The sequence below is a fragment of the Salvelinus alpinus genome, chromosome 30 (genome assembly GCF_045679555.1).
Source record: "Salvelinus alpinus chromosome 30, SLU_Salpinus.1, whole genome shotgun sequence".
In the NCBI taxonomy this organism is placed as follows: Eukaryota; Metazoa; Chordata; class Actinopteri; order Salmoniformes; family Salmonidae; genus Salvelinus; species Salvelinus alpinus.
Genome location: NC_092115.1, coordinates 36,231,434 through 36,251,802, shown reverse-complemented (window position 1 = coordinate 36,251,802; position 20,369 = coordinate 36,231,434). Strand labels below are relative to the sequence as shown.

General features: G+C 46.3%; 1 protein-coding gene across 2 annotated transcripts; it reads right to left on the bottom strand.

The window, feature by feature from the left end:
- Window positions 1-417: 417 nt before the first annotated feature.
- On the bottom strand, window positions 418-20,272 carry LOC139559898 (angiopoietin-related protein 1-like). Of its 2 annotated transcripts, none has more exons than XM_071376338.1 (5): window positions 20,139-20,272; window positions 5,496-6,362; window positions 2,186-2,379; window positions 1,361-1,631; window positions 418-1,226 (listed from the first exon to the last, which is right to left on the bottom strand). In XM_071376338.1, the coding sequence occupies exons 2-5, from the start codon at window positions 6,295-6,297 to the stop codon at window positions 1,039-1,041; spliced, it is 1,455 nt and encodes a 484-aa protein (XP_071232439.1). In that variant the 5' UTR covers window positions 6,298-6,362; window positions 20,139-20,272; the 3' UTR covers window positions 418-1,038. The 2 variants fall into 2 exon arrangements, with proteins under 2 accessions (XP_071232439.1, XP_071232440.1); XM_071376339.1 differs by lacking the exon at window positions 20,139-20,272 and adding an exon at window positions 10,728-10,803.
- Between the last annotated feature and the right edge of the window lie 97 nt (window positions 20,273-20,369).

Sequence of the window (20,369 nt, the reverse complement as noted above, 5' to 3'; positions counted from 1 at the left end):
GTATGTCTTTTGTAGTGTGCCGTGTGCTGCAGACCCATCAGCCAGAGGAACCCGCTGGTCTCTCCTTTGGGGTCAGTTTCCCTCCAGATCTAGCCAGTTCTACCGGTGATTACGGACCACAGGGAGTCGTGACTTTTCAATGAAAAATATTTTTTAAACATACAGCCCAAGCACTTTTGTATGGAAAGAATGTAAATTTTTCTGTATTTAAAAGGAAGAAAAAAAAGATCACTTGAAAATGTGGGCAGAATCCATCCCAGTCCCCCCCCCCCTCTTCCCCTCTCTCCCTTCTTCCCTTCACTCTATCCTGTGGCTTTCAGCCATGTGTTTCTCGTTGTCTGTTCCGATACTTCATACTAACTCTCTGCTTCGTGTGCATTTTTTAAGTCTCCAAAAACCACACAAAACAAACCGTAATTCCTTTCCTTTTTTTTCCTGTTTTGTCTCTGACTCGTATTGAGATTTAATCAACTGCAAAATGAGAAAAACATTGACACAGGCTACAGTACATAAGTCAGCTGTGAAAGCACAATAAATGGTGCGTGATCCACAAATACAGACAGTGAATAGAAAACCCAATGTTTTCTATAGGATCATTTACAGCTTCTCCCTGGTTTATTTCAAATACATGAAAAAATATCTTAAGGGATGCAAATCATAAAGCATCTCAAGATGGAGAAGTTGAAACAAAGTAGATTGAATGCTTACATAAGATGTTATTATGACATGTAAAGATATTTACACACCTCTAAAATAGGCAAGCTTTTACCTCTAGTAACATACACAGATTTCAATTCCATACCATATGGTCAGTTGTTTTGCTCTCCATGGTAACCAATAGGCCTGGCACTCCTTGCTCTAAGTCTAGTGCTGACAGTGAGGCCCAGACATTAGTAGTATACTTTAATACTTTACCATCCCACAATAAGGTCAGACAATGTTTGTACTCAATCTCTGTGAGTGAGTAGGTCTGAGATAGGCAATACTGTACACGTGTTGGTTGAGGGATAGGATGGTCATGTCTCTCCCTCTGTAGTCTCAGTCTATAGGTCTAATCATCATGCGGACTCCCTTCATAGAGTAGAATCCTCCGCCGTAGTCTGCCCAGAAAATTCCGTCCTGGAACTTGCTGCGGTAGACCCCGCCGGTGTACCAAACACCATTCAGATTGGCCTGGCCACAGGAGTTGTACCACCAGCCTCCCTTAAGGAAGTGTGCACAGTTACCTGCATAGAGATAATGTAAATAGCCCATTTGTTTGTCTCATATGCTTTCTTTAGGACCTACTGTATATCTTATGTATTTAGCCAACAGTATGTGAATTGATTGATTGATCAACCTGGTTGATTGATTGACCCACCTGAGAAGGCATCCTTGTCTCGGTCCAGTGTGGTGAACTGCTTGCCGTTGTGGCTGCTGAGTGAGTCGCCAGCGTTTCCCTGGTAGGTGCCCAGCCTCAGGCGGTAGCCCTCGTTCTCATGCTCCAGGTGGAAGCTGCTGTAATCAGCATACACCTTCTTCCCCACCCAGTCCTCCAGCTCCACTAGAAGTCTGTAGTCTCCCTGCTTCCCTAAATTGTAGATCCCCAGCAGCCCCAGCCAGTACTCCCCATCTATGTTGCCGAATCCATTCTAAGAAAGATAAATTAAAAGTTAGTTGTTGGTTTTGTATAGTCTGAGTGGTTTAAAAAGAGGAACGTTAAAAAAAGGAATACTATAAATCAATTTTTGTCAGAAAGTACCTTTGGAAGACAAATGCATCTAAATCACTTTTTGGTCTGTTCAGGTGAACAGCTTTAATCTCTTTGGCCATGATAATATATAAGACAAACAATAATCAGAGAGTTCACTTCAGATTGAATTAGTGCACTGTAATGAAAGAAGATGTACCTAGCAGAGCTGTGGTAGTTTGGAAAGTAAACGTTGGAGATTGAGCGGTGGAATATACCTTCCTGTTGGGTCTTCTTACCTTTCATAATGGCCATCTCAAACTAAATCACTTCAGCAATAATACGCAGACACACATACAATGCATTATATTATAAGTGAAAACACAAGGGGTCCAGGCCTTGGAAAGGATCCTGAGACACCAGACCAGACGAGTTCCTTTGGATAGGTCACATAACGGCACCGTTGTTGTCTCTGGCTTATTCGTTTTCGGTGTCTTTTGTCTTTTTCATCATCACCTTGTAAGCGTCCCAGTTCCTGAAAAAGTTGACAGAGCCATCCCTCCTGCTCTGGATGACGGTCCAGCCTCCGTTGTCCAGGTCCTGCTCACACCACGCCTGCATGGGCCTCTCCGCTTCGCCAGGTTTCAGCAGGTACATACCGCTGGTGCCATGGCCAGCCTCCTGGGCCTGGAGACAGTCCCTGAAAGGACCTGGGGGAGGATGGAGGGAGGGATGGGGGGAGAGATGGATGGAGACATGGAGGCATGAAGGGAGAGATGGAGGGATGAAGGGAGAGTTGGAGGGATGGCGAAAGAGATGAAGGGACAAAGGTAGAGATGGAGGGATTTATCAGTTACAAACTGTTAATCAAATCAAATTGTATTGGTCACATACACATATTTAGCAGATGGTATTGCGGGTGTAGCAAAATGCTTGTATTTATATTGTATCATTGTTTTTTTGTTTTTTTGTGTACACAGCATTTTCTGGGCTAATAATGTAAGAAATAACACACAAAAGAACAAAATATCACACACTAGATGTAGGCAGTTAAAGCAGTGATTTGTTTAGAACACATTGAATATTAGGATTTATCTCTATCTACCATTAATTTGTTATACATTTGTCTTAGAGCAGATGTGAACAGTTAAACTATTGTGTTTGTTTAATGTGAGATGAATCTTTGCCTAGTTTATAGGTGAGGATCGCTATTGGTCTCAGCAAGCGGTGGTGAAGTAAACCAGATGTGCAGTTACTTTGTGGTCAGGGAAAACCATGTCATTCCAGCCTAGGATCTGTCCATACTTAGCATGAGAGGGAGCCATCCTGCAGAGGGTTCACTTTCATACACAGCTGCCTTCAAATCCCACACGTTTTATTATTCTTGGGTCGGGACAATCTAAATGTGTCAGGAATTTCGGTAGATGAGTAAAATGTTTCTTTTCTGTGTTTCTTTTTTCTCTTTTCCTTCTTCTGAACTTTCTGTTCTTTCTGGTGAGCCGCACCAAACCTAGTTCTAGCCGAATATGCAAATGTTACATAATAAAAAATCTGACTAAGAAGAAAATGAATACACATTGGTTTGAGGTTAATTTTGAAATAAGTCTATGCTTTATCCTTGGTACCAAACAACCAACATACTAACCACCCATCCACCCCCTCACCAACCACCTCACCTCACCAACCTACACTAAATGACCAATAGTATGTGGACATCGTCGAACATCTCATTCCAAAATAATGGGCATTAATATGGAGTTGGTCCCCCTTTGCTGCTATAACAGCCTCCACTCTTCTGGGAAGGCTTTCCACTAGCTGTTGCTGAGGGGACTTGCTTCCATTCAGCCACAAGAGCATTAGTGAGGTTGGGTACTGATGTTGGGCATTTAGGCCTGGCTGTTAGTCGGCATTCCAATTCATCCCAAAGGTGTTCGATGGGGTTGAGGTCAGGGCTCTGTGCAGGCCAATCAAGTTCTTTCACACCGATCTCCACAAACCATTTCTGTATGGACCTCGCTTTGTGCACGGAGGCATTGTAATGCTGAAACAGGGAAGGGCCTTCCCCAAACTGTTTTCACAAAGTTGAAAGCACAGAATCGTCTAGAATGTCATTGTATGCTGTTGCGTTAAGATTTCCTTTCAATGGAACTAAGGGGCCTAGCCCGAACCATGAAAAACAGCCCCAGACCATTATTCCTCCTCCACCACACTTTACAGTTGGCACTATGCATTGGGGCAGTTAATGTTCTCCTGGCATCTGCCAAACTCAGTTTTGTTCGTCGGACTGCCAGATGGTGAAGCGTGATTCATCATTTCAGAGAACGTGTTTCCACTGCTCCAGAGACCAATGGCAGCGAGCTTAACAACACTCCAGCTGACACTTGGCATTCCGCATGGTGATCTTAGGCTTGTGTGCAGCTGTTTGGCCATGGAAACCCATTTCATGAAGCTCCCGACAAACAGTTCTTGTGCTGACGTTGCTTCCAGAGGCAGTTTAGAACTCGGCAGTGAGTGTTGCAACTGAAGACAGATTCAGCACTCAGCGGTCCCGTTCTGTGAGCTTGTATGGCCTACCACTTTACGGCTGAGCCGTTGTTGCGCCTAGACTTTTCCACTTCACAATAACATAATTTACAGTTGACCGGGGCAGCTCTAGCAGGGTAGAAATTTGACGAACTGACTTGTTGGAAAGGTGGGATCCTATGACGTTGCCACGTTGAAAGTCACTGAGCTCTTCAGTTAAGCCATTCCACATGACAATGTTTTGTCTATGGTGATTGCCTGTCTGTGTGCTCAATTTTATACATCTGTCAGCAATGGGTGTGGCTGAAATAGGCAAATCACTCATTTGAAGGGGTGTCCACATACTTTTGTATATACAGTGCATTCGGAAAGTTTTCAGACCCCATGACTTTTTCCACATTTTGTTACGTTATAGCCTTATTCTAAAATGGATTAAATAGTTTCCCCCCTCATCAATCTACACACATAATGACGAAGCAAAAACTGTTTTTTAGACATTTTTGCAAGTTTATTACAAATAAAAAATTGAAATATCACATTTACATAAGTATTCAGACCCTTTACTCAGTACTTTGTTGAAGCACCTTTGGCAGGTATTACAGCCTTGAGTCTTCTTGCGTTGTCTTGGCTTTGTGCTTAGGGTCGTTGCCCTGTTGGAAGGTGAACCATCGCCCCATTCTGAGGTCCTGAGCAGGTTTTCATTAAGGATCTCTCTGTGCTTTGCTCTGTTCATCTTTCCTTTGATCCTGACTAGTCTCCCAGTCCCTGCCATTGAAAAACATTCCCACAGAATTATGCTGCCCCCCCATGCTTCACCGTAGGGATGGTGCCAGGGAATCTTGTTTCTCATGGTCTGAGAATCCTTTAGGTGCCTTTTGGCAAACTCCAAGCGGGCTGTCATGTGCCTTTTACTGAGGAGTGGCTTCCATTTGTGGCTTTCCAAATCATATCCAATCAATTGAATTGACCACAGGTAGACTCCAATCAACATGTAGAAACATCTCAAGGATGATCAATGGAAACAGGATGCACCTGAGCTCAATTTCAAATCTCATAGCAAAGTGTCTGAATACCTATGTAAATAAGGTATTTCGTTTTTTTATTTTGTATACAGTTGCAAAAATGTCTAAAAACCTGTTTTCACTTTGTCATTATGGGGTATTGTGTGTAGATTGATGAGGGGAAAAAACTATTCAATCCATTTTAGAAAAAGGCTGTAACGTAACAAAATGTGGATGAAGTCAAAGGGTCTGAATACTGTCCCAATGCACTATATAGTGTATCTAACAATCAGTTGCCTCACCCTCTGCACTGAAGTTGCCCTGCGGAGCCTTCTGGAGCTCCAGGGTGCTTCCTGTGGGTGCTGGCCCTGCTTGGGAGCCCCTGTCTCTGGGAAATGCCCGGCCGTGGTCCCTCTGGATCTCGTTGGTAAATCTCGGGATGTTAACCGGTATGTTCTCTGGCACCACCTGCACCAGTGGTGGGCCCTGAGGAGACTGCTCCTGCCGCCGGCCGTACACCTGCAGACAGCGCTCTTCCAGGGCACCAACCAGAACTGACTGACTGTTGACCACGGCAGAGAGCGCAGCGTATCGGACCTCTAGGTCACGGTAGCGGGCGGCCAGACGTAGGGACTCTGCTGTGGCGTTCAGAATGCGTCCCTCCAGCTGAGCCAGCTCCAGAGAGTTGTCTCTCTTTCTGATGATCTCGTGCAGCAGCTGCATGTAGAGCTGGGTCACCCTGGAGTTCATGTTCCTGCTCTCCTTCCTCAGCAACTTCATCTCGTTCACCATGTTCCCATCAATGTTCACCACCAGCTTCAGGGTATCCATCTCCCGTCTCTGTTTGGAGAGCAGGTCCCTCACCGCTGCTACGTCCACGCGGGTCATGCGGTCCTTGTCCGTGTGTAGGCCCCGGCTGGTGCAGATTGGCCCTGTGATCTTCTGCTCAGGGACCAGGAAGGTATACGAGCACTTTTTGGGTGGTTCTCCTTTGTCCTCCAGGTACCTCCGTCTCCGGGTCAGGATGGGGGATCTGAGGCCCTCACTGCTGCCCCAGACGGACAGCCCAAGCAGGACAAACAGGCACCAAGCTCTGGGCCCCATGGCTAGTGGTTCCTCTTCTCTTCTTCTGCTCCTCTACAACCAGGCTGACTGTGTCACTGGTGCACCTAAAACATAGGCAGGGGAGAGCGAGTCAATACGTGGTTGAATTCTTAGCAGTGGTGTGTGCACTGCAGAATAGACATGCAGAAATACGTTATCACAACTCCAATTCTGACTTAAGTTCATTCACTCTTGGATATTCCTTCACGCTACTGCCACTAACCAGGCTATATCATATCTCTGGGTGTCTTTGGTTAGCCCTGGTTCTCATATTCCTAGATCTCCCCTGCTTACTCAAGCTTCTCCAAAGCTTCCAGATTGTGTCTTTGGGTTTTAGAAAAGGGCTATATAGGACCTATCTATTATTATAATTAAGTGGAGGGATACTGTTAAAAAATCTGTACTCCTTCATAATAAAAGTCTGAAAATCAAGTAGGAGGTTTTTGTTTGGAATTGGATGAAGGCAAACATGAAGCCCCAATTCTAAATAAAGAAAGTTATCTAAAAGAAGTATGTGCATAAGTGTACCTATAATAAATTATGCCTGTGCATCTCTTGGGCGCCAGCTGGAGGCCAATGATTGTTTCAGACTGACCCATTTTACTCGCATCCTATTTCCCCTGGCTGGCCTAAATATGGCACTGACTGAATTTGGTATCGAATGAAAGAGCTGGATGTGTGAGACTGGCTTATAAATAATGTTTTCTGGGAATCTATTTTTTATCAGAACTCAGGATAAGACCCAGATGCAGACAGCTAGAGTCACAGATGTTTATTGACCCAAACCGGATGCATGCAAAATACAGGTCAAAGGCAGGCAGATGTCCGTAATCCAGGACAGAGTCAATAAGGTACAGAAAAGCAGGCAGGCTCGGGGTCAGGACAGGCAGAGGTTTGTAAATGGGTCAGAGTCAAGCAGGTACAGAAAGACAGGCAGGCCCGGAGTCAGGGCAGGCAGGAGACAAAGGGCTGTGAGACATAGGTTAAATCCTAGACACATGAAAAGTTGGATGAATACGCAGGGTACGGGGCAACAGAAGACGTACAGCAGAGAGGCTAATAATCTTGGAGAAATTTGCGGTCCGCTTGTCGTCAATACCTGGAGGTGGTCTTGAGAAGAGCCGACCGGGCTCTCTTCCAGGTATGGCAACAGAAGTGGACAAACATCTGGGCCGAGGGTATGCCGACCTCTTCCTCTTGCTCCGGGATGAGCGAGGGCTGACACCCCAGGAAACACTCAAAAGGTGAGTGCCCAGTGGCAGAGCAGAGGAGGGTGATGCAGGCATATTCAACTCACACAAGTTGCTGGCAGAGTCATCTCCAGGTCTCCCTCCGACTGGTCGTTGGACTGCTAGTGGAACCCGGAGGACAGGCATGACCGACGACCCAATGAGCGTGCAGAACGCCTTCCAGAACCCGGGACTAGAACTGAGGGCCCCGGTCAGAGACCATGTGCACCAGGAGTCCATGGATCCGGAAGACGTGCTGCATCATGACCTGGGCCGTCTCTTTGGCAGAGGGTAGCTTGGGAAGAGGAATGAAGTGGGTGGCTTTGGAAAACTAGTCCACTACTGTCAGAATGGCGGTGTTGCCATCAGATGGGGGAAGACGCGTAACGAAGTCCAGGAATATGTGAGACCAGGGATGGTGAGGGACAGGCAGTGGTTGAATAAGACCAGCCAGAGCTTGCCAAGAAGTCTTGTTCTGCGCACAGATCGTTCAGGCGGCGATGAACGCAGAGAATTCCGGGACCATGGTAGGCCGGCCACCAAAAGCGTTGTCGCACAAAGGTCAGGGTCCGATGGGAGCCCAGGTGGCAGGCTTCCCTATTCCCCAGCTGAGTTCCGTCGCCAGACACGAGGTGGGAAGCATGGCCTCGGGGTCCGAGAGTGTAGCTACGGGGCTATAGCAGCGTGACAGTGCATCCGGCTTGATGTTCTTGGATCCTGGTTGGTAGGAGAGGGAGAAGTTAAACCGGGTGAAAAGCAGGGCCCACCTAACTTGCCTGGAATTGAGATGCTTGGCAGTGCGGAGATATTCCAGGTTATTGTGATCCACCCACACAATGAACAGAAGTACCATCCCCTCCAACCAGTGTCTCCACTCCTCCAACGCCATCTTCACCGCGAGAAGCTCACAATTCCCCACATCGTAGTTCCTCTCCGTGGCAGTTCCTCTCCGTGGCATTGAGGCGATGGGAGAAGAAGGCGCGTGGTTGTAACTTGAGGTCCAGGGCAGAACGCTGGGACAGGACAGCCCCCACTCCGACATCCGAAGCATTGGCCTCCACCACGAACTGACGGGACGGGTCAGAATGAACCAATATGGGAGCAGTGGTGAAGCGGTGCTTGAGGTCCTGGAACACCCGGTCAGCAGCTGGGGACCATGTGAACGGAACCTTGGGGGATGTGAGTGCAGACAGGGGGGAAGCAAAGGTGCTGTAACTGCGGATAAATTTGGCAAATCCCAGGAAACGTTGCAGCTTCACTCTGGATGTAGGCTGGGGCCAATCCACCACCGTTCCATCTGTACATTCCCCGCAGCAATGATGTAACCAAGGAAGGGGACGGTGGAGCGATGGAATTCGCATTTCTCCGCTTTCACAAAAAGCTGGTTCTCCAGGAGGCACTGGAGGACCTGTCGGACATGGAGCATGTGTTCTTGGGCTGAGTGGGAGAAAACGAGGATGTCATCGATGTAGACAAAAATGAACTGGTTCAAAATGTAGCGGAGAACGTCATTAACCAAGGCCTAGAACCACGGGTGCGGGCCACTCAATATTGAGTCTGGTCGCTGATCGTTTACAAACATCGATTAGCCCATATTTGTCATTGGGTACTGGAGTTCTGCTGAGGGAGAAAGACAGCCTTGAGCCTAGTGCTTGGGCTTCTTCTTCCTCAATTTCTTCCTCTGGGAAGATGCCAGAATTTTGGCCACCCTTAAACTCGTCAATGAGAAGGTCCCCTTCTCCTTCATCTGCTATCAAAACATATAGGACATAGGTCCTCAGGGTAACCTGCCGCTACCTCCGCCCAAGTGGGTTGCGATTGCGGGGTCTCCTCATCGCCCTGTTTAGAGGGTGAAGGGGTAAGCACGGTGAGTGCTTTACGCAGCCTTCACTTGCGGGTGGGACCCCCAGCTAGGCGGTACACAAAGAGTGTGTCCTTGTCTGAAATCGTAGCCCCACACGGATAAGGGTGTTCCAGTAGAGGGAGCAGGGGCAGGCACTCCGCTTGGTTCTCCCTGTGAGGGGTTAGCCGGCTCCATTGCTCAGAGAAATAGTACATGTGAACTAGTTAGCGTTCGCCTTGCGGTTAAATAGCCTAGCTAGTAACCACACTGCTAGCCAGAGAAAAGCATGTGCTTCGCTTGTCTCTCAACGAACAAATCGTGTCTCTCAACCATCAGGCTGTGAAGCGAGGGTGGTCGGTCTAGTCAACATGATACGGGTGAAAGTGGGTGGGCTAAATGTGAGAGGAGAGCTAGCAATTCTATCCTTGCAAGTGAAAAAGCTAGTTTGGGGTAGCTAGCTTTGCGGAGACCCTTACAAAAATGCACCATGTAAAGGTACTGGTGCAAATACCATGGTATTTTCCTGCCACGGCAGTGACCAAAAACCATGATGATCGTACCATGGTATTTATTTTATTGTACTACCATGGATGGAGGGAATATACCATGGTTTTACACTAACAGCATGTAAACATGAAAGCATGGTAGTTGTTTATAATGTATTATCATTATGTTCTGCGTAACAACATTTTACGGGTTAAGTGACCAAAAATGCAATAATTGATGGTACTCACATAATGCAACATTCACTACTCACTCTGCAATTAAAAAGCGTCGGCCTAGTGGACACTCTTAAACCCCTTTAGCGCATAGTGAAAAACAACAACATACATTCTTGTGTAGTGTACCCTCTTAAACCTTGGGACCTGGATATGGTGTGGTAAGAAAAATGAAGGGAAACTGACACACCGTGAAGATAAGGGTTTTAAAAATGTGTTTTCTGGTGCTTCTCTCTTCAATACAGCTATATCTCATCAATGACTAGGTTAATCTTATACATAGCCAACATACTAAAAACTATTTGTAAAATGTATTAATAATAATCTTATCTCAAAGATACATTTTCTTCATTTCATATCCCTAACAACAGCAAGTTACAATGTTCCCCTTTACACTCTCTGAGTTTATAAAAGACAGGTGATACAGATCAGGGAGTGACCGTGTTAAAATTTGTTGGAGTCCTGTGTTGCCATGATTACAGGCTAGCTTGACTGGAGCTAAAGTTAGACAATTTTAGCTTTTTTGCTAACATACTTTTATAAATCCATTCAACTTCAAAACGTCATAAAAAAAGAACAATAATATAATTATTCCCAGCCTAACTTTGTTTTATATCCTATGCTTTATAACTCACTCACCTTCAAGATAAGGTTTAAAATAATTCTCTCGTCAATGTTCAGTTGGCTCTCTCTCATTCAACTGACTGTCTAGGCAGGCTTAGCGTTCGCAACTGTTTTTCAGTGAGATCTGCTATTGGCTCCTTGATTTGTCGCTAGTAGTCGCTAGATGACGTTTGCGGTTGCCTTTCTTCATCACTGCTGCGGTCCGGACGTAGTTTCTTCTCCCCTCTCCCTTCACACACCCCCTCCCCTTGTGCTTATCTGCCTGTGTGTGTGTCGTTGCACAGACAGCTTCTTCCACTCTCGTTTGCAGCAGAATTTAGTGGGAAAAGTCGCTAAATTTGATCAAAACCACAGAATGCCTCTGTGTCAAAATTCCCCAAAGACAGCCTAAAAGTAGCTAAATTTCTCACTGGAGGGGCCTGAAAACTCACTAAATATAATCATGATAATGACAATGCAAATAAATAAATAATTCAATCTATAATCTCAATCAGTTTGATCTCAGGATTTATCAATTTAGCAAGTAACAATTACGTTTCATATGTCATACTTCCAGGTTTGTCTTCATATGTAATTTTGTTAAATTTTAACCGTATATCAGTGGAATAATTGTCCCGTGATGATCTGTAGGGCCTTGATCATTGTCCATTGATATAACACAATAGGTTAGAAGCATGCGCTCCAAGCTGCGCTCCGTGGTAATAACTATAAACAATAACTGATGTCCCGCTCTCCCGAGAGTAACAGATAGTTCAGATGAACGATAACAGATTCTGTGGATTTATGTAGATTTGTGCGTGCACACAATGTCTGGATTAGATGGAGTTGGGGGAGAGAAAGCAGCGATGTCGGGCAGTGGAGATTTCCTCCTTTTAATGAGTTGAGATCTGTCAGACATTTCAACCTGACCTAATTAAAGCGCTCTGGTCAAGCTGGGAAGTGGCTATGAATTAAAGGGAGATTTCATCAACTCCATGGGCCTTTTCCACAGCCACCCCAGAATTTTGTTAAATTCCATACTCCTCAAAAGGCTCATCCCTCCACGTCCTCTGTCATCTCATTGAGAGGAATTATTCGGACAACAGGCTGGATATATGTCTGGTTCTTTACCTGGATCTCCACTGATCTAACATGACTATTTGTAATTCAGTATTCCTTCAACCTCTATCAGGAAGGTCCGCAAGACGGTTTAAGTGACAGTTTGGTCACCCAGGACGGCTTGTAAGGCCGTCTTCACCAATTTGATCTCTCGCTCCCATGTTCCTCCAAAATTAGCTCCTCGAGGGTTGAATTTGAAGGAGATTTGTTGGCTCCATCAGTTGATCCTGGAGGGTTGGTTCCATTGCTTGGAAGGTTTCCTCCAACTTGGCTTCTCCTACCTTGAAGTTTGTGCCTCTGTCAGCCAGGATCTTGTAGGGTTTCCCCCGTCGGGGGCTAAACCGCTGTAGGGCCATGAGGAAGGCTTCAGCATCCAAACTCTCCAGTAGTTTCAGGTGGATACATCTAGTTTTCAAGCGCTTGAACAGAATGCCCCAGTGCTTCTCCACTGGACGATCTAGCTTGATTGTAAAGGGCCCTACTTCTGTTGACCAGAAGGGGGGTGTCACGCCCTGACCATAGAGAGCCCTCTGGGTTCTCTATGGTGTTTTAGATCAGGGCGTGACTAGGGGGGTTTCTAGGTATTATATTTCTATGTTGGTGTGTGTGTATGGTTCACAATTAGAGGCAGCTGAATATCATTACCTCTAATTGGGGATCATACTTAGTGTGTCCTTTTTCCCACCTGCTATGTGGGATATTGTTTTGTATGAGTGCCTATGTGAGCTACATTTTTCATCGTTTGTTGTTTTGGAAGTTTCACTATTATTAAAATGTGTAACTCTACTCACGTTGCGCCTTGATCCAATTATTTATACGGCGGTCGTGACAGAATATCGCACCAAGTCAGGACCAAGCAGCGTGCCCAGGAGGTGAAGGAGAGTTGGTCATGGGAAGAGATACTAGGTGGATGCGAGACTCTTCCTTGGCGGGAGTCGCCGAGGAGTAAAGGAGGACAGCGACAACGCCGGGGTCCGCGGCCACAAACAGCCCAAGGGCAACCCCAAGATTTTTTTTGGGGGGGGGGGGTACAAGGGGTGGTCGGCTGAGCCGAGGAGAGAACCAGAGACCATCTGGGAGTCGATGGAGCAGTTGGAGGAGGGATATCGGAGAGAGATTTTGGCTAGGAGTATGCTGCAGTGCAGGCGTTTTGAAGAGCGTGTCATCAGTCCGGTGCAACTTGTGCCGGCTCCACGCACCAGGCTTCAAGTGCGCCTCCCCAGCCCGGTACGTCCTGTGCCGGCTCCGCGCATTCGCCCTGAGGAGCGTGTCATCAGTCCGGTGCAACCTGTGCCGGCTCCTCGCACTAGGCCTCCAGTGCGCCTCCCCAGCCCGGTACGTCCTGTGCCGGCTCCCCGCACTCGCCCTGAGGAGCGTGTCATCAGTCCGGTGCAACCTGTGCCGGCTCCACGCACCAGGCCTCCAGTGCGCCTTCCCAGCCCGGTACGCCCTGTGCCGGCTCCCCGCACTCACCCTGAGGAGCGTGTCATCAGTCCGGTTCAACCTGTGCCGGTTCCACGCACCAGGCCTCCAGAGTGCCTACCCAGCCCGGTACGTCCTGTGCCGGTTCCCCGCACACGCCCTGAGGAGCGTGTCATCAGTCCGGTGCAACCTGTGCCGGCTCCACGCACCAGGCCTCCAGTGCGCCTTCCCAGCCCGGTACGTCCTGTGCCGGCTCCCCTCACTCGCCCTGAGGAGCGTGTCATCAGTCCGGTGCAACCTGTGCCGGCTCCACACACCAGGCCTCCAGTGCGCCTCCCCAGCCCGGTACGTCCTGTGCCGGCTCCCCGCACTCGCCCTGAGGAGCGTGTCATCAGTCCGGTTCAACCTGTGCCGGCTCCACGCACCAGGCCTCCAGTGCGCCTTCCCAGCCCGGTTCGTCTTGTGCCAGCTCCCCGCACTCGTCCACCAGTGCGTGTCTCCAGCCCGGAACCTCCAGCGACGGTTCACAGTCCAGAGCTTCCAGCGACGGTTCACAGTCCAGAGCTTCCAGTGACGGTTCACAGTTCAGAGCCTCCAGTGACGGTCCACAGCCCGGAGCTTCCAGTGACGGTCCACGGCCCGGAGCTTCCAGTGACGGTCCACGGCCCGGAGCTTACAGTGACAGTCCACAGCCCGGAGCTTCCTGCGCCGGTGCCATGGCCGGAGCCTTCCACTGCGCCGATGCCCAGTCCAGGCACGGCATCCAGTCCCGCTCCATGGCCGGAGCCTTCCTCTGCGCCGGTTCCCAGTCCAGGCACGGCGTTCAGCCTGGCTCCATGGCCGGATCCGCGGTCTGAGCGGGTGCTACGTCCCGCACCGGAGCCGCCACCAGTTGCCCACCCTAACCCTCCCCATCTAGTTTCAGGTTTCGCGGTCGGAGTCCGCAACTTTGGGGGGGAGGTACTGTCACGCCCTGACCATAGAGAGCCCTCGGGGTTCTCTATGGTGTAATAGGTCAGAGCGTGACTAGGGGGATTTCTAGTGAGTTTATTTCTATGTTGGTGTATGTGTATGGTTCCCAAGAGAGGCAGCTGATAATCGTTACCTCTAATTGGGGATCATACTTAGTGTGTTCTTTTCCCCCCCCTGCAATGTGGGATATTGTTTTGTGTGAGTGCCTTTGTGCACTACGTTTTGCACGATCGTTATATCTTTGTTGTTTTTTGAAGTTTCATGAGTAATAAAAAATGTGGAACTCTACTCACGTTGCGCCTTGGTCAAATTATTTAAATGACGATCGTGACAGATACAACCGGGACTGCTGATGAGCTCACTGTGGCCTCGTTGGGCTTTTCCCCTACTGTTCCAGACCCTCCATTGGTGGCAGCCTGAAATTAGTGAGAGCTGATGGTTCAGGAACAATTTGCTGTTGTTGTTAATTGGCAGAAAGGCGAAGGAGAGGTGCTTTGGCTAGATGGAGGGGGAATGCTAACTTGTGTCGCTGGCATAGAGGGCGTTGGGGGAGCGGCCTGTCCCCCCATGGTCCATGCTGGCTGTTGACCTCGGAGCCTCCGGGGACTGTGTGCCATGCTGTACCAGAGGAGCAGATTGGCAAAGAGAGGCATACAGGTCAGGTCCATTTGGAGTGGTGGTCAGGTCAATACCCTGTTTGTTCCTCTCCAGGAAGGATGAGTATGTATCCCACTTCCTCAAATGTAGCCGTCTCAAAATTAGGATTGTCTAGGCTAGGATTGTCTAGGAATGGTTCCATGAACATAACAGTGAATTCACCTTACTGCAGTGGCCTGCCCACTCACCAGATCTCATTCCCATTGAGCATATGTGGGATGAGATGGAACAAGCTATTCGGAGTTGAGATCCACTACCAGACAATTTGAAACAACTGTGGGAAGCATTGTAGTTAACATGAGCCAGCAACCCTGTGGAACGCTTTAGACACCTTTTAGAGACCATTCCCCGACAAATTGAGGCTGTTCTGAAGGCATAAAGTGGTGCATTTCAATATTAGAAAGGTGTTCCTAATGTTTTGTACACTCAGTGTATATAGGGTATATATAGGGTATATATGGGGTATATACATTAAGTATACCAAACATTAGGAACCTTCCTAAAATTGAGTTGTACCGCAATGGCAGTACCATGGTAGTACCATCATACTTCAAGGCTAAAACCATGGAACATTTCCACGATTTAGACTATACCATGGTATAACCCATACAGAAAATTCATATATTATAATACACTATATTTACAAAAGTATGCGGACACTACTTCAAATTAGTCGATTAGGCTATGTCAGCCACACCAGTTTCTGACAGGTGTATAAAATCGAGCACACAGTCTTGCAATCTCCATAAACAAACATTGGCAGGAGAATGGCCCGTACTGAAGAGCTCAATGACTTTCAACATGGCACTGTCATAGGATGCCTCCTTTCCAACAGGTCAGTTTGTCAAATTTCGGCCCTGCTAGAGTTGCCCTGGTCAACTATAAGTGCTGTTATTGTGAGGTGGAAACCTCTAGGAGCAACAACGGCTCAGCTGCAAAGTGGTAGGCCACACAAGCTCACAGAACGGGACCGCCAAGTGCTGAAGCAAGTAGCACGTAAAAATTGTCAGTCCTCTGTTGCAACACTCACTACCAAGTTCCAAACTGCCTTTGGAAGCAACATCAGCACAAGAACTGTTCCTCAGGAGCTTCATGAAATTGGTTTCCATGGCCGAGCAGCCGCACACAAGTCTAATATCACCAAGCGGAATGCCAAGCGTGGAGTGAGTATAAACTCATCCCGGAGGCCAGCATCCTGGAGTCGCCTCTTCACTGTTGACGCTGAGACTGGTGTTTTGCGGGTACTATTTAATGAAGCTGGCAATTTAGGACTTGTGAGGTGTCTGTTTCTCAAATTAGACACTCAATTGGACTTGTCCTCTTGCTCAGTTGGACTTGTCCTCTTGCTCACCGGGGCCGCCCACTCCCCTTTCTATTCTGGTTAGAGTCAGTTTGTGCTGTTCTGTGAAGGGAGGAGTACACAGCGTTGTATGAGTTCTTCAGTTTCTTGGCAAATTTCTCGCATGGAATAGCCTTCATTTCTCAGAACAAGAATAGACTGACAAGTTTCAGAAGAAATGTCTTTGTTTCTGGCCTTTTTGAGCCTGTAATCGAACCCACAAATGCTGATGCTCCAGATACTCAACTAGTCTAAAGAAGGCCAGTATTTCAGCTGTGCTAACATAATTGCAAAAGGGTTTTCTAATGATCAATTAGCCTTTTAAAATGATAAACTTGGATTAGCTAACACATGCCATAGGAACACAGGAGTGATGGTTGCTGATAATGGGCCACTGTGTAGATATTCCATAATAAAATCTGCCGTTTCCAGCTACAATAGTCATTTACAACATTAACAATGTCTACACTGTATTTCTGAACAATTTGATGTTATTTTAATGGACAAAAAATTTGCTTTTCTTTCAAAAACAAGGACATTTCTAAGTGACCCCAAACTTTTGAACGGTAGTGTAACTCTGGGTCTTCCTTTTCTGTGGTGGTCCTCATGAAAGCCATCATAGTGCTTGATGGTCTTTGCGACTGCACTTGAAGAAACTTTCAAAGTTCTTTACATTTTCCGGATTCACTAACCCTCATGTCTTAAAGTAATGATGGACTGTCATGTCTCTTTGCTTATTGTCACGTTCTGACCTTAGTTCCTATTTTATGTCTCCTTTTTGGTTTGATCAGGGCGTGAGTTGGGGTGGGCATTCTATGTTTTGTTCTATGTTTTGTATTTCTGTGTTTGGCCTGGTATGGTTCCCAATCAGAGGCAGCTGTCAATCGTTGTCTCTGATTGAGAACCATACTTAGGTAGCCTGTTCCCACCTGTGTTTGTGGGTAGTTATTTTCTGTTTAGTGTTTGTTGCACCTTTCAGAACTGTTTGTTGGTCGTTTTGTTGTTTTTGTTCGCGTGTTCATCTTTATTAAAAGTATTATGGATACGTACCACGCTGCACTTTGGTCCTCCTCTCCTTCTCCCGATGACAATCGTTACACTTATTTGATCTGTTCTTGCCATAATATGGACTTGTTCTTTTACCAAATAAGGCTATCTTCTGTATACCACCCCTACCTTTTCACAACACAACTGATCAGCTCAAACACATAAAGAAGGAAAGAAATTCCACAAATTACCTGTTAATTGAAATGCATTCCAGGTGATTACCTCATGAAACTGGTTGTCAGAATGCCAAGAGTGTGTGGCTACTTTGAAGAATCTCAATTATAAAAATCTATTTTGATTGGTTTTATACTGTTTTTGGTTACTACGTGATTCCATATGTGTTGTTTCATAGTTTTGACGTCTTCACTATTATTCTACAATATAGAAAATTGTAAAAATAAAGAAAAACTCTTGAATGAGTAGGTGTGTCCAAACTTTTGACTGGTACTGTATATGAGTAATACATGTATTTCCATATATGTATTTCAAATATTAGTACATATGTAAATATATTAGGCTTCCGCATTGGTAAGTGGAAGTACCATAGTAGTATCATGTTATAAATTAAAGTGCCATAGTAGTACCATGGTACATGTTAGTATGGGCAGTTATCCGTGTGTAGTGTGGTTAGCTAGTTTTACAGCTAGCAAGACGAAAGCCGGGAATTAGCAACACTACTGTTGTTGTAGGTAGTAGTGCTGGTGTGGTTAGCTTGCATTACAGCAAGCTAGCCAGGTGGGAAAAGCTAGTCCTTTGCTTTCGTGTTTAGCTAGCCTTGCAGCTGGTTAGTCAATTTAGCTAAAGCCTTGTGGCGATGGTTAACCAAATCTTGACAGCTAGCCGTGTGGCATTAGCTCAAGAGAGACTGACGAGTAGAAAATTAATTCTACTCGAAGCAAAACCTTTCGTTCTGTACTCAACACTATCAACAGGAGCTGAGGTTCTACATTCGGCAGTGTTAACCTCACGGTTTACCTGAGAACGTTTCAGTAGGAAAACAGAAATCCAGCCGTGATGAGGAGAGCTTTAGTGAATGCAGTCACTTCGACAAGGAGGAGAGGTGAGAATGACCAGTTTGGCGGGCGAGTGGCTCCCTTTGTGGAGGAAGGGCGCTCTCCTCATTCGCCCATCGACCTGTCTGTCTCCAACAAATGTTGTTTGATTGGTTACTTCGAGCTTGGACACGCCCAAGCATATCCCATAGTGAGAGATCGAAACAAGTATTTGAAATAGAACCATCCAACACTTTAGACAGGTGCAAAATATGACCTACTTCACATCATTATGCTACCCATAAAAACAAATCCTCTGGATTCAAACTTACTGAGGAAGCAAGGGCTCAATATGTCTTGGATGGAAAAAGTAGTGGGGGCACGCAATCATTTCTGCCTGCGGTCTTCTCTGAAATGTTCTGAGGTGCATTGAAGGGTCCCATCCCAACCATACTTAATGGGAGCATTACCTGGGATGGGAGCATCCAGTAGCATTACCTAAACCAAAACCAATGTGATGGCAAAAATGTTCACTGTCAACAGAGAGAAAAATAGTATTACTGCCTGACGTCAAGCAGAAGGCAACATCAGATGTTCTTTATTTATGTATGTCCTATTGATTAAGTGTTATTTATCATTACCAGTCCAGCACTGGAAATCCATGAATTTCCTTTGTGTCAGGCTTTCAGGCAAATCAAATCAAAAACACCCAAAAACATACTGACAGATGGAGAATAGTTTTGATGAAAATTGGAGGAGAGATTTAGAAAGGGTTATATTAGAACTTTAAAGCCATAATAAGTCAATGAGACTTGGGACGTGAACATGAACCATGCGCTCTCTCTCTCTCTCTCTCTCTCTCTCTCTCTCTCTCTCTCTCTCTCTCTCTCTCTCTCTCTCTCTCTCTCTCTCTCTCTCTCTCTCTCTCTCTCTCTCTCTCTCTCTCTCTCTCTCTCTCTCTCTCTCTCTCTCTCTCTCTCTCTCTCTCTCTCTCTCATCAAAACCCTTATTCATCATCACTATCAATAATTAGGCTTCAGCGATTAACCCTTCTTAAAAGTTAGTCCCAAACCCCAATTTAGATAAGTGACAGTGTTTACAGAAAATGATCAATATTGCAGGACTATTAATCTAATAGTGTGTTATTACTGCTGTATAGTATGTCTCTGTTGCTAACACCCTAGGCCTGCTACTCTCCATCAAGTCAGCCACATTCAGAGCATTACATTTTTCATTGACTTATAAAAAGGAAAACAAAGTCTCCAAAGTACATTTTCCCCCTCAGGTAGAGCCAGACCGATAGTTCATTTATATTAATGGGGCGGTTTGCATCCAGACAGGTCAAACTTGCGGTGACTGTCCTACAGTAGGCTGGCAGAGGACAGTCTTTGGGGTGACTGTCGTCCAGTGCCAGTGGGTCACTTGATGTTCTGCTGTGACTGAAGTGTGTCTGTCCAGTTACAGGCAGACCCAGGGGGGATGTTACTGAGTCTTTTCTCCTTACCCAGCGTTTGTCTAATAATGGCTCACATTTGTAAGTTAATAAACCATTGATAACAGTTAATACACCTTTAACAACAGCGAATAAAGCGTTAATAAACAGCAGGAGTGTATTAAAATAGATGAACAATTAATTGTGGTTAATGGTTTAAGTTCTGGGAGGCTTCCATTAAAATACAAGCACTTTGAAATGACATTTCTGCTAAATAAATTAGTTACATAATGATAATAGAACCCATTTTCAGAACTATGTTACTCTTGAGGATGACAGATACGATCTACAAACGTGTTGGTATCTCTCATCTAAACAATACCGTAACTGGAATTTGCTGTTTAACTTAGTTGAAGAAAAGACAAACAGGACAAGATAAGCTACAGGAAAGAGGAGTGTGTACACACCTGTAGCTGTGTGAAGACAGTCTATGCGTCCCCACGTCGTTTGTTTCTCCTGCTGGTCTTTGTTACAGGCTTGTCAGAGCCGATGTCTCAGTCTCCGTTGTGGCTCCTGTATAACTGCATGCTCTTGACTCTCATGCCTTCTCCTTAGTACTGGTCTCTCTGTCTCTCTCTCTGGCATTCAAACACACATGCATGCATACACACACTCGCAGTAGGATGGAGGCTGGTCCA